Raw genomic sequence first — 19,336 nt, 5'->3', positions numbered from 1 at the left:
CATACTCCACTTCCATTACGCACTGCCAAGTCGAGTAGTGTCAAGTATAATGAAACTTGAATGAGATCTGCTATGGGTGACAAGAATGACTAGCCACGGTCTGCTATGCGACGTGATACCCTGTTGCGTCACTCAATCCTTCCTCAATCCGCTGGCCACGCCACCCGTGAGGATGCTAGGCAGCTCATCATCCCCAATAGAGTAAAGCAGCGATACCGACCCTCCCATCAAAAGTATCAGCGTAATTACCGTCCCTGCGATCAATACAAAGGTGCTGATAGAAACCCAGTCAGCGCACGAAACCAAAGAAATATGATACGTCAACTGACCTACTGATGTCCTTGCGCTGACACATCTCACCTGCCCAGCTCTCCGTTTTCCCTGAAGCAGACTTGGTGTCCGAGCAAGCACAGACGAAACACTCCTGTCCGGCGTTGATGGTGCTCACGCACTGCCCGTGACCAAAACAGGCACTGGTAGCGTTGGAGCAGGCATCAGCGGAAGGGAGGCAAGAGGCCAGACGACGTGCTGGCGGTCCTGTGGGTGGATGGGGTGCTGGAAGGGGTGACTGCTGCGGTGGCTGCGGTTGGCGTTTGTCAATTATAGTAGATGGGGTGTAGCTCAAGACAGCAACCCGAGCCTTGGCGTCAGCAGTGGTGGCTTCGAGAACAGCTCGGACGGTTCGTACAGCAAGCTGGTACTGTTCGCTTGAACGACCGTACGTGGATGCAAGCTGGGACAGTCCAGTCAACTCCAAGGAGGCGAACTTGTCATCAGACGATGACTCAAAGAACTTGGTAAGCGTTGAGATTTCGGCGAGGAAAGCTTCGTTTGCGGGTGTTGGCGCAGAAAAAATGTCAAGAGTACGAGGTATGCCTTCTGGAGGAATAGCGAGATCAGAGTAGATGAGGGAATATGCGTGAGTTGCGCGATGCAGATACGAAGAGACAAGGGAAGTGAGGGAACTAGCGGGTGCCCCTGCAATGGAGAACGAGCGGCTCATGGAAGGGGGGATAATATCTGAAGCGCAGCGTGTCAATTGTCATCGCGCTTGATGCTGAAGTTGGCGGAAACAAACCCTGTATACTGGCATCGTCTACCAGCAGAAATAATGCGTCTGAAGCTCCCTGTGCGACAAACTCATGCTCTCCTAGCAGGTCGCTATAGTGCTGGAAATTCTCGAGTGGCTCGAGACCCAGATGTTGGGACAAAACGAAACCAGCATGCTGGAGGGAAAGCCGGGAGGGGAATGTTTGGGGTGGGCTGAGATATACGTCGGCTGCCTGCGAGAAACCGACTAATAGGAGACAAGACACGACGCTACACAATCGACCCATGTTCAAGCCTTCAAGGATACTTTGACCTAAGGAATGAGTTCCATTTGTGGTGCTTATGTCATGGCACCTTATTCAAGCGCCATTGGCTTACAGTAGGTTCCCGACCGTCGCATCGCTCATCAAGCGTATACGTATAGGTTATGTCTTTTTTATGTCCTGCAGCAACACTCCAATGACAGTTTTTTTATGTTTTTTTATGTACTTGGCCATAATGAACAGCATAAACTGTTGTTGGCCCGTGCGTGAGAACACCGGAGATGAACTCCAGCTGAGTTTGAATTTGCCTGCCTCTCTCGCAGGTCACTGAAGTATAAAAGGACTCCTTCATTCCACCACCACGACGTCTCCTGCGCCCGCTGTGTCAATCGTCGCCGGCGACATTCACAATGTCAAATAAGATAGTGGTGAGCTGCTCACCCGAACTTGGCTGTAGTAGTTCAGTCCGGTAATAGAGACATTTTTTGAGCCTGGCATATACCGCGCGGTCATAGACGAAGTTATTTCCGCCATTAAGCCCGAGTTCGACGAGTACGGCGTCGGCGAAGAAGTTCTCGCAGAGTTGCAGCATGTGAGTATATATCTTATCATTCTCAGTCATATAATACGTTAGGATCTTGGTGATACCAATAATTCTGCAGAAATGGGAAAGCAAAGTGATCGCATCGCATGTTGCAGAGTTTGAGCCACAGCCGCCTCCGCCTCCACAGCACCATCATATGTATCCTCCTCATCCTATGATGGTCCCTCATCACCCGCACTACCCTCCTCCGCATGCATATGCCCCGCCTCCTCCCGCGCAATCTCAAGGTCCGCAAGTCAAAACAGAACCTGTGGATAGTCGCTACGTCTTGAGTGCTCCTCCGGGCATGCCATACGCTCTACCACCACTGCCTGGACCTCAACTGAACGGTATCAAGACACCAGGTTTCCCTGGAGGACAGCAAGGCGTCCTGTCGTTCCCGCCTCACCCAGGGCACTTGCAACGCCCACCCGTCATGTCTAGGCCATACGCGCCTCCAGTCCCACAGCCAGCTGCACCCCCTCAGCCTTCGAACGCACCTGCGGCTGCGTCCGCCGTTGCTACTCCGCCGGCACCTCAAGCTAGAACAACAGGGCAGAAGATCCCTCAGGTTGATGGTCCTTCATCATCTGAATCAGAGTCACCTTCTCCTCCGCCCAGCCAGTCATTCGCGCCCCGCGCATCTCACCCGTCGCTTCCTCAACCGTCGCAGTCGTCATCAATGACCCACACAGAGGACGCCGAGGCGATCAACAGCGATCTCGACGACTCGGACACCGAAGCTGAAGAAGATGCCGAAGAGGGCGGACAAGGCGAGACTGACATTGTGTTCTGCACATACGACAAGGTTTGTGGCCAGGATATCCAAGATTTCTGGGGCTGATCATGTATCACTCAGGTCGGCCGTGTCAAAAATAAATGGAAATGCCTTCTCAAGGACGGTATGATCCATATCAATGGAAAGGACTATCTATTTGCCAAGTGCACAGGGTGCGTGGGTCTTTTCTTCAATTCAAGCTTTGACATTGACACCGTGCAGCGAATTCGAGTGGTAGTCACGAGCTTTGCCACTGCACCTGTCAAATGTCATCCGTCATTGCTCTCCACTCAGCAGTCATATAGGGCATAAGCTTCGTCCTCCTGTCATAACCCCAGTGTATTCTATCAGTATCATCATAAATCCCATCGTTTTGACCAAAGCAGTCTGAACCTGAGCGATGCCATGGGAACTTACTGGTAAGTTCGAGGACCAGGAACTCGGAACTTGAAGGACATAGTTCATGGCAAGGGCTGGCAAGGGGTTCCGCCAACCGCAGGAAACTTTCCGCTCCCTCGGTTCGCTTTCAACCTTTCCATGACAAAACCAATTTGCCGGTGAGCCGACGGATTAGGATTCCGACATAAGACGCCGTTCACGACATTATCAGACAGATAAGTTTACCCCGTTTGCCCTGATATGAACAAAGAGCTTGATTTCATTTCCCCGAGACTCATCCGTACATTCGTTGGCGCCTGCCTGCCAGCTGGAGGATGAGGCGGCCATTCTATATCCGTTTGCATATCAGCTGCAGGCTCGTCCCTTGGTCCCTATATATCACGATGGCGCACTTCGTATATTATCATACGATCTTACGGCTTGACGTCAGTTTTACACACACGCAGGATATTAATATGACTGAACAAGGTCAGATATGCACACTAACTGTAACAAAGCAGGAGATCGAAAAAAGCATCCGCGACGCCGTGCTCAATAGCGGAAGTACAGTGTATGTATGTATGTCATGTCATGTATGTATCGTACTCGCTGCGAAATTGTATTTGACAGCGCGATGTGAGCGCAGGGTCAAGTATGTACTGACGAATGGTTATGGATATATGAGGCCCTCGTAAGCGAAGAAGGGGGGGGAACATTTAATTCAATTGGTAGGGACCGCATAAGAAAAGGACGCTTGCTCGGTAAAAAGCCAAGCACGCCTAATCAGAGGTAGAAACTCTTCCCGCGGGTCCGCAGTGTGCTAAACTTACGCAAGAAAGATGTTGTTCTTACGCAAGCAGGTGGCACGCTCGTATGGTCATCGATCATCCGATGGAAGACAACCTGCGAATAGTCACCCGGAACGTGGACCTAGAAGTCGAAGGGCTCTGTCGTCCATAGGGTCGCGCTTGTATGGGTGACTGCGTTGCAAAGAATGCAAGGGTGCCAGACCAACGCGCTGCGGTCCAATGCTACTAATTGAATCCGCAGTAGATGAAACTTCATATTGTGGGGGAGGATCTGAGCGGAAGAGCTGTGTGGGAGGGGGAAGCGAGATATGTGATGTGCTATGAGGGGACGGGAAGGTGGCTGAGTGATCAAGAGAGAATGCGTTGTGGCTTGGTTCCCTGCAATCATCATCTGTCGCTCGAGAGATAGGTTGGAAATTGCCAACAGTGGATGGCGGTCGGATGCGACACGAAGGAGAGGGCGGCGGTGAGCGTGATGGGCGGGTATTATATGAACACGAGAAAGAAGGCCGGGAGGAGTAAATGTCCTCAGACCCTCGATGTGCACCACCTGTACTGCTCGAAGCAGGAGGGTGGTTTGTCAAGCTCATATTGGCAAATGCGGGGGAAGACCCATGGTCATTGGAAGTATGATAATCAGCAATGGGCTTCAATGATGTATCTATGCGCGTCCTGGCCAAGGAAGGAACGCTTCCAGGCGAGTAGTCAGCAGAGCTTCGACGGCCATAAAATCCTGAGCTATGCTCTGACTGCGGTATGGTAGGGAGGGAAGGACGACGGTATTTGTAGTCATCTTCGTATGAAGCGCGAAGAGGAGGGAGAGAAGGTGGGGGAGGAGGGGGAGGTACCGAATACTGAGGGATATCAGATATCGGCTGACGAAACTGCTGGGAAGGCTGACCCAAACCTGAACGATATGGGTCATCTGACTGAGAATATGATGATTGTGGCGAATTAGGGTAGTGGGAAGGCTGACTGGAATAAGCGGTAGGGAATGGAGCATAGGTCCGGGTTACGGTGGAATTTGTTGTCTTCAAAACATCGGATCTCGAACGGCCATCCTCTCCTTTGCGGGTTTTTCCAACTCGCGTGCTTTGGAAGGTTCCCTCCGGCACCACGAGGTCAGCGACACCCGGTATGTTATCTATTGTGCCTAGCTCATCGACTGTAGCCTGAGTGAAGTATGCGGCTACAAAAAGTTATAGTGAGGTCGATATTTTAGGTGTCACATGTCCTTACTTAAATGCCACTTGCGGCGACCCTTGTCCGTTTCAACCCAAACGGAATAAGTTTGCTTTACCAGGGGATCCCAATCGCGAGGGGGTTGCTTATCAGAGGGCCTAGGAAAACGTTGAAGTTTACTACTGATTTTGGAGGGCGGTAACATACCCTGAATGACCAGCGTCCGCTGGGGGCGTATATTTCTCATAGTAGAAGAGAAACTCCTTGAAGGGGAATTAGTAGAGAAACTAGACATATTTTTTGGGAGAACAAACATCTCTGACGCGCGAGGGACTCCATCTACGTCCCTCAGTGAAACGCTCTATACCCAAACCAGTGATTTCAGTATGTGGACCTCTTTCTTCCCATGCATAGATACAACCAGAACATAGCGCGAGACGTTCGTCGGCGTCAAGGCGCCTTGTTATCATTGGAAGCATACGGAGCTGCACTGCATAGAATATTTTATGAGCATCACGAGTAGAACGGATGCGAACGTTAGTGCAGGTGGGACGTTGCTGCATGTCTGATGTGAAACGGGGACAAAAAACAGACGAAGAAGAGAGGTAAATAGACAGGGTATGGTATATATTCGCTCCAAGATCTGGGGAGCAGAAGATGGTTTGGTAATTAATTAAACTATTTTCTTACCAGGGGTATCCGCTGACTTCCGTTCATAGTCAGTTGCTCTAATTTGGGCCAATTCGGGAAACTCCCTGATGAATCTTATTGGTGGCTACGACCCAAAAGGCTTGTCGCCAATCTCGATTACAGCGCGAAACTCTATCACTTTACAACTCAATTTCTTCAAGTCCCCCATATTCCAAACTGCGATCAAAACGCACTACTACCATCTCGGAAAATTCCGTGCATTCTTAGAACCCAACTTGTCCGATATCCCATTCAATTGCATAAATCAGTCCCCCGCGGTTCTGACTCAGATTTAAACAGTTCAAAATCCGTGAAAAAGGGACAATATAAACTCTCATCTTACATAATTATCAGATAACATTCCCTTGGCAGAAGGGTTGCTTCAATCTCTGAAAAGCGCTCAACCAACGCACCGCTCCAGCTCCTCACACTCGTTGAACAAGACGTCAAGCTTTCAAGCTTCTAGGGGAACCTCCGGACCCTTGGCTGTTGAGCCCCATAACGCCTCTTGACCACGTGAATCTCATTTTAAATTAAATCTTCTACCTCAGGTGTTTTATGGGCGGCCTACATTTGTTCAACAAGATACCGGTTCCGCCTCGAGTTCGCAACTGGCAAAACGTCTAATCATACTAAATTTCAATCATTATTATTTCCCTCTTAACAAACTGACATTCACTGCTGTTCTATTCGCCCACCTTCCACTTATCGCGCCCAAATTTAAATAATTCCATCTCACACAAACTTATCGCGACCATCAGTAGTTAACGACGATACACAGATCCTTAAGATGCGCTCACACGGCGCGGTCAACTATCGAACGTGTCCAGACCAGATCATCTTGATTGGGTGTCTTGCGAACCTGCCAGAACCTATAGTCTGTCGTATGTAATACGGATGTCATATCATCAAGATCCACGTTGAATAGCCTCTGAAGCATTTTCCAAAGTTCGTCCCCTTCATCGCCAATTTACGGATGATTCTTAGACCGAGGCTTGTAATAGGCCTCTAGTTCTCATGATCTTCCGATCTATCGCAGGGCATCATGGCCACACCGCTTTTCTCCAAGAATCCCGTCTTACCCAATACTATTCGTCGCTTTCGAATTTCGTTCTTCTTTCACGAAGCGTGTTTCGTTGTTATCTTCGTATGCCATTCTTGTTGACACTCTTCAATAATTTGCTTGCCTCCTAACATTCTGGGCTCATATCGCCACGTCAGAGTTCCTGGATCTATTGAGATCTGTTTTTTTTGTGATAGGACAGAACGAACGCGACAACAACCGATCGGCGGAACCGGAAAGGGCCAATCGATGAGATGCGTGCAGTTTGCGACATGTTCCCTTGAACTCTGACGCCACATGGAAGATTTGCCAGCTCTCCCTACAGAATGGTATCACAGCTCCACCGACCATTAAGTTTTGGGCGTCAAGTCCACACTCTAGCCATTCTCGCCAGTTGCACTCACTTGTGACTTTCTAGAATTTAACGAAGCCCACGATTAACGCAGGGTATGTAAGATAATGCGGGGACAGTGGCGTTGTGGAGCAGTCTCATAATGCGGTCTTTGCAATGTAGTCCCGACACGTTGCTCAGTGTTCAACATTCGGAAAGTGGCATTGATACTCAGGGAACGCAACGGCATTTTCGTAAGAGCAAGATGGTTCAGTTAAGTACTTAGCTGTGCATATTTGGGTGGGATATCCTAGTTTTCTCGTCCGGGCGGCCCACTGAAAGCCGTGCGCCGCGTCACGCAAAGTCCAGTTTGCCCAATTCGTGTTGTTGTCAAGCTCAACTGGGGATGAATTCAGGGGTGCGATAGGGTGCAGAAAGCAAATTATGTTGTCAGAACCCGATGTGGGCAACCCGGTAAGGATAAGTACAGAAAACACGGAGATCTGTCTGATAGGCTGCAGATTGCAAATCAAGAAATAACGTATGCTCAAGCGACGCGGATATCGCCATATTTGTTAGTCCGGAAGTCGTTAATCCTACAAAGTCCACAGAAAGTAATGCATTTCAACACAAGCCAGGGTAAAATGCCATGAGCGCCTCCTCATCCAGCGGATGTCTTCGCGGCGGAGCTAAGTTTTGGAGGTATATGAGGGGTGCGAGTGCTTGTCCGTCTCGAGGCGGTGCACGTCCTGGACGATCCATCAACTGTAGGCCATCACTGGCATATAAGCCAGAATGCGTACTCTGGACCGTTGCCCGGGGAGGGGAGGGGTACGGAATATATTGATGGGTGAAGGGGTGAGGCCGCTCTTCTCGTTGAGCACGGTTGTGCTTGCTCGTGTTGTGCCGAGCACTTCTATAATTCCCTAGTGGTACAACAATGCGAGCTAGGTCAGGGAGGTCAGACACGGTTCGGAGGTAATCGAGGGTGTCGTGAGTGAAATAAGCGACTGGATGAGCACAAAAGTTAAGTTTCGGCAAGAACTTCGAATAACGCCACGTACTGAGATGCCATTTCTTGCGCCCTCTTGCGGTTTCCACGAAAACAGAATAAGTCTGTTTCACCAGGCTGGGACGCACATATTCACGGTGCGCCCCAGACTGTGCCAAGGGGCTTGATCCGATCCTATCGCTGATATGTCAGACGGATTGGAGCAATGGGAAAGCGAACGAACGTGGTATCAGAATCTGAGTTTGGGTCGGTGTCGACTGGTTCAGGGTCTTTTTCTTGGTAGAAAAGGAATTCCTAAACACCCTTCAATCATGACGAAACGACGTAAAGTAAGAACAAAACTTACGTCGCGAACTCGGCTCGGCCCCCATCTTTGAGAACCAGTGTTAGCCCATACGATAAACATGTCCATCATAAATCTCTCACCGTTTGCCATCGGTCCATCGCTCGATACCAAGCTATGTTGTTGTATTAGTGCATGATATGGAAGGCAGGGATCAATAGAATCTCACTCCAGTAGCTTCCGGGCTCGGACCTCGCTCCTCCCAGACGAAAACACAACCGGAAGATATGGAGCGTCGTTCCTCAGTGTCGAGTCGTCTGGTGACCATGGGCAAGACGTTAAGCGCCACAGCATGAAAGATAATTTGAGCATCATGGGGAGATCTTCCTAGGAATGAGCTATGACATCGCAAGGGACTTGGTATGGAGACTCACCTGACACGTAGGCTAGTGCAAGTCGGCTGTTGCATGTTGGGAGAGGAAATTCGGTGAGAAAAGTGGGTCGTCACACAGCTAATGATGGCTTGCGCTGGGGATGATAAATGGTGTGGTTTGCACAGCACCTGATAGGATCAGAGAAGCTAAGTTCGAAAGGGCGAAGACTAAATATTTAATGGAATGGGAAAGCTCCTTAAATAACGAGAGACAAGAGCTTTTGACGGGAACATGGTACTTAACCTTAACTTTCATTCTGATGTACATAAAACGGCTGATGTGACTGACGGGTGCTTGAGCGCTTACTGCCCGATGGGAACCCGCCTAGCAAATGCGGATGCACTTTGTCTTTTCATTGACAAATTGAAAGGAGGTGGGTATAAGTAGTAAATAGAGTTTTAGCATCTCTAACCATCTCCGGGGCGCTGTATGGAGACGAACAGAAAATAGGAACGACTACTAATTATCCTTCGACACCCGGGACTCATGCTTCGCGGCCAATTAAAATATTATAGGTATGCACTTTGTACAAGCATCCAAATCGTACATTATGTGGAAAGAAGGCGCAAACCCAATTCTTCAAAGTGAGTACGCATCCAAATTGAAAGGTACATTATCGGCGGCAGGGTGGAAAGAAAGCGCAAGCGCAATCAGAATGATATCGTGCCTCGACAATGCAAACTAAAGATTCTCATGCGCTGTGTATTCCCCGCGGCCGCCAGCAATATTATAATGTCTGCGTCATCTTTACTGCCCTCGTGGACATTGTTTGTTGCATACTGCGCAAGGATGGTAAGTAAGGCCATCGCAATATTTCAAGAATAGTCTTAATGGCTTATTATCTGATATGATGATCTTCCTGTGCTAAAGTGCCGCTAGACCAAAAGTCTAAGACTAAACCCCGATTGTCCGCAGAACCATTCTCAGACTAAACCCGGGAAAAGCAGAAGAATTGCAACGGACCCTTCTTTAGCGAAGTAGTGAGAATGTGGTGGGTTCATTCAAGAATAGTTAATCACAGACCAGTTGAGGTTACATCTAGAACTGATGGTCCTGCAAAGGTCCGCAGTCCTTTCGACAGCTTCGATCCATAGCGAAATATTCATCTGTCTAGTAAACCTTGAGCTTGAAATAACGCGAACATCGCATTTTTACTCGATCGAGCCTAAAAACGTGTCGAGGTATGGGAGTGGTGTACCGAAACTCTCATTTATGAGAGCGCGAATGATTCACCTGTCTAGCTAGCAAACCTTAAGCTTGAGCCAATGCGCGTTTGGAATTTTTACATGATCACAACGACATCCTGAGTAACGGGGAGCAATCCGTACGGAACTATAATTTCCGACAGAGCGATTCAATGATTACCACTAAAAGACTAAAGTTAAGTCAACTTCATTGAATTTGCAAAAAAAATTATCTGCGTTCGCCCAAGCTGGAGATGGTATTTGCCGCTCAGCGAACTCGCGCGAGCTTCGCTGCTTCGATCCGCTAGCACGATGCCGAGAGCTTCGTGCTTCCACGCATCTAGATGAGGATGAATATGTCCCGAGCGACTAGACCTGGTAGGACCACTGCATCTCCACATCGGCAGAGCGTGTGGAGTTTCATGTGAAATGCAATGATGCTGTGAGAACAATGCCGGATTGCACCGGTAGACGAATACGAAGGTACTAAGACCTGTCATCATGCAGCCGAGTTTAGGAGTCAGAATGTTGTTTATAGGGATCGCCGCTGCGTGAGAGTCCGCTCGCCCTTTTCTCTCGTAGCTTAGCCAGCTAGAGGGTTTCATAGTTTCCTTCAGTAGACAATGTTCTATCAGTTGGCGAGTCAGATGAAAAGAAATCAGCACTCAACGTCACATTAGGTATCTCCGATCGGCAACCACGTCCTACGCTAGCGAAGAAAACGGGGCATTCTGTAGAGCATCAAGGGTCCAGTTCATCGATGATAACGCGGTGAAAGATTGAGAGGTGGTAAAAATGTTGAAAGAGCGGCGTGTGGGCACGAGAGAGTAACGAAACCTAGCCGTCAAGTGGAACAGAACCAACTTCAAGTTAGTACTAGCTGCAACGCTGGCGCTTATTACATAATCACATTGTCAGTGACTCCCAACGTTGTAGCAGTCATGATATGATCAGAACATCAGTCAATATCATTGTTCGTTCTTGCTATCGAGCATCTGCGCCCCGCAACAGGTCACTGAATACAACGAACGCAGTAATGGCTGTTCAACAACCGGCATGGCACCTACCTCCTCGTCAACTTGACCAACCTGTTCTGAAGATCTTCAATTCGTTAACCAAGACCAAAGTGCGTATCTGAACCAGAGTTTTTAGGCTGATCTCCTCACTGCTGATAGACGGAATTTATACCCAGCGATGGGTCCCATGTCAAATGGTATAACTGTGGTCCAACAGTCTACGATGCCTCTCACATGGGCCACGCAAGGTCAGGGTTTCTCTCTGGTAAATGTACTACAATTTTGAACATTGTTCTAGAAATTATGTTACACAAGACATTTTGCGAAGGATCATGACAGACTACTTTGGTTATGACGTGCACTTTGTCATGAACGTCACTGACATAGACGATAAGGTGCGTCATCGTCTACCCTTATGATCGAAACAATGTCTCATAGATCCTGAAGATCATCGTTAGAGCGCGTCAAAATTATCTATTTTCGCAATTTAGAAACTCCGCAACTACGCTTTCTGCCACTCTACTCTCGCAAGTCAGTGAAGCATGGGGAAGTTATGTCAGGGAGAAGGTCTCCAAGGGTCTGCCGGATGAAGAGAAACCTTCACAAGGGGAAGAAGAGACCCAATGGCCAATAATTGCTGAGCTCACACAAGACAAAAACCGCAAACTCGAATGCCTAAAGAGAGACGAGAAGTTTGACATGCATTTCACAGCCGCTGTAGGTGATCTCTCGCATTTTCCCTAGCGTATATCAAGATTTGGAAATGTAGAACCGGACCCTGACCGCTCTTGAAGCTGCAAGACACGCACTATCCGCCAATCAGAGCAGCGGTGACACAGCGCTCAGACTCATTGACGAGTCTCGTGATATTCTCGCCTCCGCCCTGGACAAGAAAGTCAGTTTTTCTTGGCGTCATGTATAATTTCTGGTTGTCAAGTTGTCCATGTGTATAGCTCAAAGATACTGTCACGGACCCGTCTGTATTCCGGTCTCTTGCGGCATACTGGGAGGGTCAATTTTTCAAAGACATGGAGCGGCTTCGTGTCCGTTACCCAGATACCGTTACTCGTGTCACAGAATACGTTCCGGAAGTGGTCGAATTCGTTCAGGGTATCATCAAGAACGGTTATGGCTACGAATTCGAAGGCAGTGTCTACTTCGATACAGGTGCATTCGATTCGTCTGATCGGCACGACTACGCAAAGTTGGAACCCTGGAGTAAAGGAAACAGAGAATTATTGGCTGAAGGCGAAGGTTTGTTGCTTTTGTCCTGGTCGTTCAATCAGTAACTTTTGGTCGTTGTGGGCATCAGGCGTGCTCTCGTCCACATCCGGACAACGATCTGCCTCCGATTTCGCTCTCTGGAAGGCGTCAAAGCCTGGAGAACCTTCATGGCCATCAGCCTTGGGGTCCGGGTCGCCCAGGCTGGCATATTGAGTGCTCTGTGATGGCGAGTGCTATTTTTGGGGATAGCATGGACATCCATTCTGGTGGCATAGACCTTGCATTTCCACACCATGACAACGAAATAGCTCAATCTGAGGTCAGTTCACTGCAGCATTCTCCAGGGATGTTTCTGATCAAAGATGGTGAAAGGCTTACCATGAATGCGGTGCATGGGTCAACTACTTTATCCATACCGGTCACCTTCACATCGAAGGGCTCAAAATGAGCAAGTCGCTGAAAAACTTTATCACGATTGACGTGGGTATTTTGGTGGTCCGATCGATTCCGCATCACTCATGCGGCCGGTCACACAGGAGATACTTCAGAGGTTCACGGCTCGGCAACTGCGACTTGCATTCCTGTCGCAGCGATGGAATGCCAAGATCGATTTTTCTGATTCGATGATGACGGGCGAAGTCAAGTCCCTCGAGGCAACGTTCAACGCAAGTACTCCGCATTTCAATATCCGTTAAATTTTTGAACGATCATGCAGAATTTCTTCACAAATGTAAGAGCGATCGTAAGTCAAGCACACGCGCATGAGGACCAGTCGGATGGAGAGCACTGCTACAACGAAGCTGAGCGAGAATTAATGAAAAGGTCAAACAGACGATATTTCTCGAGTGTCACATCCTGACACCCTGCCAGTTTGTACGACAGCAAGTCAGCCTTCCGCGCAGCTCTCTGTGATTCCTTTAATACACCTGAAGCGCTCAAAGTCGTGCGTGACCTAGTTTCGCGCATTAACATCTACATCAACAGCCCGGGGAGGAAGACCAATGTCAGTCTAGTGGAGCAATCCGCAAGGTGGATCGGTGAGATGCTCCGCATGTTTGGACTAGGTGAAGGGCAGACATCAGAGATCGGCTGGGGGCAGGAAGACGAGGGCGCCGGTGGCGTGAACGTGAGATTTCTTCGCACCTTTCTGTGCTATTTGATATTGATCATACAACTTAGCGAGAAGAAACGCTGATGCCATACCTCCGAGTCCTGTCATCATTCAGAGACGGTGTTCGGCAAATGGCTGTTGCTAAAAATGACAATGCTTTGAAGGAAATACTCAAGCTCTGTGATAAGCTGCGCGATGACGATCTTGTGTCTTTGGGCGTTGCGCTCGATGACCAAGAAGGTGAATTGGAGCATATATGCCTCATTTCCCTCCAAACTGATATTTGTTTGCTATAGATGGCAAAGCTCTTGTCAAGCTTGTATCCCCGGCGGAGCTCATCAAGGCACGGGAAGAAAAGCGGCTGAAGTTGGACGCCCAAGCTGCAAAAAAGGCGGCTGCAGACGAAGAGGCACGACAGAAGCGTATCGCAAAAATTGAGAAGGGGCGAGTTCCTCCCGAAGAGATGTTCCGGCCTCCAAACGTACCCGAGGGGACATATAGCCAATGGGATGAACACGGGCTTCCTACCGCCACCGGAAGTGGGGAAGAGCTTAGCAAAAACAAACAAAAGAACGTGCGGAAGGATTGGGATGCACAGAGGAAATTGCATGAGGTGTTTCTTGTGTGGTCGAAAGAGCAGGAATCTGGTTCAGGGTCATAGTCATCGCAATCGTCACTTCACTTGCTATATTACTACCAGTCGCAAGATCTGATGATGAGCGCTGCAATTCTTTCTAGTCCGACCTGATCGTCTTCATCGAACCCCCCAATCGCAAGGCAATCAAGATCTAGAACACCCAGCACAATATCTTCACCCCCTTTCCGAAGAATGAGGGGACACACGATCTCGCTTTTCGTATCGCCGTCACAGGCAATATGCCCAGGGTAGGTCTGGACGTCCGGAACAAGAATGGTACTGCGCTTTACAAATGCACCTCCACACACGCCTCGAGGTCGAGGGGAGACCTCGATCCATTGACAGGCAGGCTTGCCGGAAAAGGGTCCCAAAAGCATATTTGTAGAAGCATGTGTTTGAGATCTGGGGTCCATCGAGGCGTCATCAGTGAATCGGGGCTGAGGGAAAAGGGAAGAGATGAGGTAGAAACCTGTGAGAAGTAGATTTCAGAGTCAGCAATACATGTCATCACAAGAAGGAGGGGCCGGGCGATCTTCACTGAAATTTGTTGACCGGGATCCTGTCAGGACCGGCGGTGGAAAACAGGCGACTCACCACACCAGTTGACCGAACGTTCCCCATCCCCGAAATTGCTGGGAAAAGCCTGCAAGGAGTTGTAAATAAGCGAAGCGGCATTGGACAGGTTCGAGACCTGTATGTAAATGAATTGATTTAATGGCCTGGCCTGACTACAATATGGTATCGAGGCTCACCCAATGTCGTTGGCCTGCCATCAAGATTTCTAGCTGATCATGCACATGAGTCCAGAATTCAGATTTGGTCTCAATGGAGTCTGGAACCAAAGATGCATCGGCGTGTGGCATCTGCAGAAGAGGAGTTAATCAGCCATATATCAATATTATTTTGCAAGAGGGCTAGATACTTTGTGAAGATCTTGTCTTCAGTTCTGAATCAACGGGAGAAAATTCGAATTCACCGATTCACCGATGAAGTGTCCTGTTCAGGTCACGGGTGGGGTTAGGGTTGGATTGCAAGCGATGTGTTCCCATCCACGCTGGAACTTGAGGAGTGAGATAAATTTCTAATGAATAATTCAGCTATTGACTTCGCGAAAAAAAATTACAGCCGCTATACCGTTCAAGAATGAGACGGTATAATGATGGTTTGTGGGTTTTTCTAAGGTTTTGGAAACAATATGTAGTCCTCCTGAATCCTCTATCGATAGAATATCTCCCGTGTATCATCTATTAGGACTTCGATCAGCGAGCCATATCGCTTGATCCGCTGTACTCAATGATGCAAGTAAGGGGAATGAGCCACAATACAAGTTAAATCGTCCTGGTCAAGGGAGTCCAGAATACAACTTGCACGCCTATGACAATGGCGAGATGACGAGCAGCGGCAACAAAACATAGGCATTTCTCGTCTGCCCGGGTTGTATAAAAAGTTTGCGACGGACCTGAATCTGAAAGACTCTCTTGGATGATCGTCTCCTCGAATGCGTGATGTGAGCGACACTCGTCGGTGGAATTCACTTTATATAACTCATCAGAGCTACTTCATGTTTCGAACGAGGTATACCAAGTAAACCCAATCCAGACCCCTTAACAATACGGAGTACATGTCGGCATTTATTGCAGGACGATGTTACCTGGACTCGGGATTTAGAAACATGCTAGTGTCAGTGTTGAGGAATCGAAACAATAGTTCGAAATACCAAAGAATACCGTATGGTCCGCATACAAAGCAACAACTGAACCGGTGATTGTGCAGGCAAGGGCCTGGAATGTGCAGTCGTACAGTCTGCATTTCCTTTCAAAGGAGCTTCTGCTAGTCCGTCTTTCACCTGTGCTAGGGAATTGATGGTGAGATACAGATACTCCCCGTTACCTCACAACGGAACCAATCTGCCAATTGATACGACAAGAAAGCGTCCCGGACTTCTCTGCGTCGACAGCGTAATCCGGAGCCAATGTCCCAATAGCAAAATTGTGAATATATAGGTAATAACCCGCAGTTACATCATGAGACGGAGTTCATAGGAGCACTTACTAAGTTACGATCATCAAAGACACGGCACGCATGAGCAAATGATGCTAATCAAACAAATGCAGGAAAGGCAGTCACATTTCTGTTGGAAACGTGATGAGGTGGGGGTGTGCGGGAAAAAGATGAGAAGGTCATAAGATAATAATACTAGGTCGAAAATGCATACTAGGTAAGGCCTCGCCGCCTCGGTAGATTTCAATATTCCAACATTCAACCTGCAGGAGTAATCGCTGCAGGGGATCTGCGGTTAAATAGTACATATGAATTGTTTTTGAAAAAATAAATGTTATACAACAATAATGTATAAGGTTAGGGTTAGCAATCCCACCGCCTCCTCCGCAAAAGCCCAACTCGTATGCTTGAGCTCGATGAATGGGATGAGCTCCTCACCAACGGCTTCGCTACTTTGCCCCACCGTGAAGGACACCACAGCAATGATCCTACCCATGGTCACGATAATGTGGATGATGCCGGTTATTTAGAGGTACCGAGCTCTCACCCGTTGCGCAGTCCTTCTGCAGCTGTGTCATACGCTGCGAAAGATCTTGGTGAAATACAAACCGGAATGGATGCAACAAGACCACGACTAACGCATTTAACAAGAACACTGTCGGAGAATGATCTTGACTGCCCTGCTACCGTTGAGGCGGCTAATACCCCGGATAACCCAGATACTCTCAACCGTCATGACAGCGATGACATTCTGCACACAGTCTGTTCTTCTCCCGCCTTGAGCATGTAATATGTCACAAACTTCCACACGTAGGTCTTTCCCAGTGACTCGCTTGCCGCAGTCGCTCTACGATATGGCGTATCGCTTGCAGCGCTCAGGCATGCAAATCAGCTATGGCCATCGGACCCAATCCATCTCCGTTCCCAACTAATCATACCACGCCATCGTGCGCGTCCCGCCAAGCGAAGGGTCGTTTCGCAACCTACAACTTCATCTATTAATCCAGAGACTCCCATTGTCTCGTCTTCGCCATCGACATCTACTGGATCACTCTCGTCAACACTTTTCGCTGCAAGAGATACTGTTCTCTCTGCGTTGCCAGCGCGTATCTCCATAGACTCCGTCAGCTCTCGCGTCAGTGCAAATGAGGAACTTGAGCTCGAGAATTTCCTCAAGCCTCGTCTGCAATCCCGCACCTCAGATATGGATTATCTGGACACCTCTGTCCCGCTTGGTGTTGAGCTTGACACCTTATCGCGTTCACAACGTAACTATATACCAGCGCATAATATCACCTCGCTACTTGACCATGACGCCCCACCAATATCATGTCAACAACTTCGCAATCTCACATCGGATCCCACTATCAGACCATCCACATCTGCCGGTGTTCAAACGTCCAGGCACAGTACTCCCGCACCTGTGTTTGTTCCCGTGCGCATATCCCAGCTAGAACCGGAACCTGCCATGGAACTACCAGCGCTTATCAAGCATGGGTGAGGGGTGGACCGCTTCGTCCACGTTCCCGATTTTAGGTTTAGGCCGCGGTAATTTAGCTCAAAATCTCAATTCGGGACTTGTGCGCCTGTGATATACAGGCGCTGTGAGTATTTATGGGTATCGGGTGAGTCAAGATCACTTCTAGTGTCCATGACTTTATGTCCTAACTTGTTCCGTTAGGACCGTCCACGGGTCCACTCGTGGTACGGACTTCATCCTATTTGCCATAGCACGATGTCCTTCCGCGAGCGCAGACTTTCCTATATTCGGTTTCTTTCAACTTGCTACATTTTGCGCGTCTCATAAATTTCAGTGCCCTTCCGTTGTCGTGTCCTCCTTATTCCGCGAACGCTTTTCTCCAGAACCCTCCAATTTTTGCCAGAACTGTAGCTGTCAGCATTTGCCATGCATTACTTGACTGTTCATCACATAGAGCAAGAATAGACTAAATTTAGTGCGTTACACTTACATGTCCTCTTAGTTAAATATCGTCACCAGAATTGCCTGCGTACTCACTACGTATGCTTATAGAGAACGTGTACGTTAACCTACCGGTCATTCGCCAATCACCAGCGGCTCTGAGTCTAAGTACGTCAATTCGTTAGTGATGTCAGTCCCCTATTTGATCAGTCCTTACCTACTAGTATTTATATACATATCGAACGACATCTTCCAATGCGGCAACCGAGTGTCCAGGAGCCGCAGCCATGAAGACCCGTCATTCTTCTCTGCTTCCCCGTTTAGATCTCACCCCAGATTTTGCGATCATGCTGGAAGTGGGTGAACCGACCAAGAGTCGTGTATCTGTCGTCACGTTTCAAATGCAATCATATCTCTCCGATAACACAATCATCATATCTGCGTGTTTTCTCCTCCTCAATCTCCAACGGGGAGAGCCGCGCGAATCGCAGGGTTCGCAACCTTCAGCAGCACCCCGCCGCTGCCAACGTCCCGGACGAAATTAGGTCGCGGATATTTGGTAACTTATGCCTTATCTCGTATGCGCTTTCGGTTAAATTGATTGCGTATTCAGGATAATTTGATGCTTGTAGGGCCACAGCCGGCGGACATCAATCATGCAGGGTTACTTACAGGAAAGAAGTTGATTCTTGTTATGTTTCAACAAGTCACAGTAGGTTTGTCTCCATAGGGCCTCGCCCCGACAGGCAATAAACCCTGACTCAAAAATAAAAGAAAAGAAAAAATTATTTAACAAGTTCAACGGACATCGGTTGGGCATCCCTTTGCTCACCAAATGCTAACAGACCGTGTACACTTGCCGTTTTCAGAAATCTCGTCGGACTTTGGCTGCACCTCTTGACAGGACATCGCGTCAACAGTCCAGGAGTTGGGGCCCTTAATGCGGATGGGTGCGCGCACGGAGCCTTCAGGACTGTCTTCTTGGCCATTGGAAATAGTTCACGAAACCTTGAAATTATTACGCGTGGAACCTTCCGCGGAGAGCTGAGATCGAGGGATGAATACCTAGTGCACGCATACCCTGGGATTCCATACCGAGATACCAGGCAACTAGTGCAATGTGCACCGTTGCGCCAGGAGGACCAAGTTTCTCAGCTACAATCCACTCCTCCGTCAACTGGTCGGTTCATGGCGTCGGCTGGGTTCGGATAAATATTTGCCGAAGACATCAATGTGAGGACCATAGTTGAGGGAGGCTGCGAACGTGCCAAGTTGTATGTCATGCATATCATCGAGCGCTAAGATATTCCGAAGAATTCTTCGACGATGACCAACCGTGCTCGAGCTCGGGCGGGGTTTTGTTGGCTGGAAGCAACAAAATACCAG

At 48.7% G+C, this 19,336-nt stretch overlaps 8 protein-coding genes across 8 annotated transcripts; 4 read left to right on the top strand and 4 right to left on the bottom strand.

Moving 5' to 3' along the window:
- Positions 1 to 132: 132 nt before the first annotated feature.
- Positions 133 to 1,337, bottom strand: EDB91DRAFT_1062235 (uncharacterized protein; the record flags this gene model as incomplete). The annotated part of the gene is made up of 3 exons (XM_041314514.1): positions 133 to 274; positions 330 to 1,020; positions 1,079 to 1,337. The coding sequence occupies 3 exons, from the start codon at positions 1,335 to 1,337 to the stop codon at positions 133 to 135; spliced, it is 1,092 nt and encodes a 363-aa protein (XP_041170893.1).
- A 113-nt stretch (positions 1,338 to 1,450) lies between these two features.
- Positions 1,451 to 3,058, top strand: EDB91DRAFT_1168429 (transcription factor IIA alpha beta subunit). The gene is made up of 5 exons (XM_041320105.1): positions 1,451 to 1,741; positions 1,804 to 1,905; positions 1,976 to 2,704; positions 2,756 to 2,847; positions 2,897 to 3,058. The coding sequence occupies exons 1-5, from the start codon at positions 1,724 to 1,726 to the stop codon at positions 2,910 to 2,912; spliced, it is 957 nt and encodes a 318-aa protein (XP_041170892.1). The 5' UTR covers positions 1,451 to 1,723; the 3' UTR covers positions 2,913 to 3,058.
- Positions 3,059 to 3,263: 205 nt separating this feature from the next.
- On the top strand, positions 3,264 to 3,865 carry EDB91DRAFT_91555 (uncharacterized protein). The gene has a single exon (XM_041328791.1). It carries the CDS (start codon positions 3,388 to 3,390, stop codon positions 3,745 to 3,747), a length of 360 nt encoding a protein of 119 aa, XP_041170891.1. The 5' UTR covers positions 3,264 to 3,387; the 3' UTR covers positions 3,748 to 3,865.
- Positions 3,857 to 5,679, bottom strand: EDB91DRAFT_91519 (uncharacterized protein). Its single transcript, XM_041328790.1, has 6 exons — positions 5,465 to 5,679; positions 5,358 to 5,404; positions 5,251 to 5,306; positions 5,101 to 5,201; positions 4,838 to 5,050; positions 3,857 to 4,786 (listed from the first exon to the last, which is right to left on the bottom strand). Exons 1-6 carry the CDS (start codon positions 5,604 to 5,606, stop codon positions 3,966 to 3,968), a joined length of 1,380 nt encoding a protein of 459 aa, XP_041170890.1. The 5' UTR covers positions 5,607 to 5,679; the 3' UTR covers positions 3,857 to 3,965.
- A 1,746-nt stretch (positions 5,680 to 7,425) lies between these two features.
- Positions 7,426 to 9,168, bottom strand: EDB91DRAFT_1168420 (Gti1/Pac2 family-domain-containing protein). Its single transcript, XM_041320104.1, has 7 exons — positions 8,857 to 9,168; positions 8,652 to 8,805; positions 8,566 to 8,597; positions 8,486 to 8,510; positions 8,363 to 8,433; positions 8,192 to 8,313; positions 7,426 to 8,137 (listed from the first exon to the last, which is right to left on the bottom strand). Exons 1-7 carry the CDS (start codon positions 8,889 to 8,891, stop codon positions 7,752 to 7,754), a joined length of 825 nt encoding a protein of 274 aa, XP_041170889.1. The 5' UTR covers positions 8,892 to 9,168; the 3' UTR covers positions 7,426 to 7,751.
- A 1,746-nt stretch (positions 9,169 to 10,914) lies between these two features.
- Positions 10,915 to 14,088, top strand: EDB91DRAFT_1168412 (tRNA synthetases class I (C) catalytic domain-containing protein). Its single transcript, XM_041320103.1, has 15 exons — positions 10,915 to 11,013; positions 11,075 to 11,166; positions 11,216 to 11,304; positions 11,355 to 11,451; positions 11,504 to 11,773; positions 11,826 to 11,951; positions 12,010 to 12,310; positions 12,369 to 12,465; positions 12,512 to 12,599; positions 12,653 to 12,760; positions 12,817 to 12,945; positions 12,996 to 13,102; positions 13,151 to 13,406; positions 13,460 to 13,631; positions 13,688 to 14,088. The coding sequence occupies exons 2-15, from the start codon at positions 11,077 to 11,079 to the stop codon at positions 14,050 to 14,052; spliced, it is 2,295 nt and encodes a 764-aa protein (XP_041170888.1). The 5' UTR covers positions 10,915 to 11,013; positions 11,075 to 11,076; the 3' UTR covers positions 14,053 to 14,088.
- On the bottom strand, positions 14,085 to 14,891 carry EDB91DRAFT_1254778 (GAF domain-like protein; the record flags this gene model as incomplete). Its single annotated transcript, XM_041323865.1, has 3 exons — positions 14,085 to 14,497; positions 14,623 to 14,719; positions 14,781 to 14,891. The coding sequence occupies 3 exons, from the start codon at positions 14,889 to 14,891 to the stop codon at positions 14,085 to 14,087; spliced, it is 621 nt and encodes a 206-aa protein (XP_041170887.1).
- A 1,541-nt stretch (positions 14,892 to 16,432) lies between these two features.
- On the top strand, positions 16,433 to 19,162 carry EDB91DRAFT_1087124 (uncharacterized protein; the record flags this gene model as incomplete). The annotated part of the gene is made up of 7 exons (XM_041316168.1): positions 16,433 to 16,789; positions 16,844 to 17,526; positions 17,629 to 17,654; positions 18,062 to 18,118; positions 18,275 to 18,442; positions 18,583 to 18,666; positions 18,855 to 19,162. 7 exons carry the CDS (start codon positions 16,433 to 16,435, stop codon positions 19,160 to 19,162), a joined length of 1,683 nt encoding a protein of 560 aa, XP_041170886.1.
- Positions 19,163 to 19,336: the final 174 nt, after the last annotated feature.

Source organism: Suillus paluster (genome assembly GCF_016628075.1).
Source record: "Suillus paluster strain FC165 chromosome Unknown EDB91scaffold_117, whole genome shotgun sequence".
Classification (NCBI taxonomy): Eukaryota; Fungi; Basidiomycota; class Agaricomycetes; order Boletales; family Suillaceae; genus Suillus; species Suillus paluster.
Note: the sequence above shows the minus strand (reverse complement) of the source record. Positions and strands in the feature narration are given on the sequence as shown.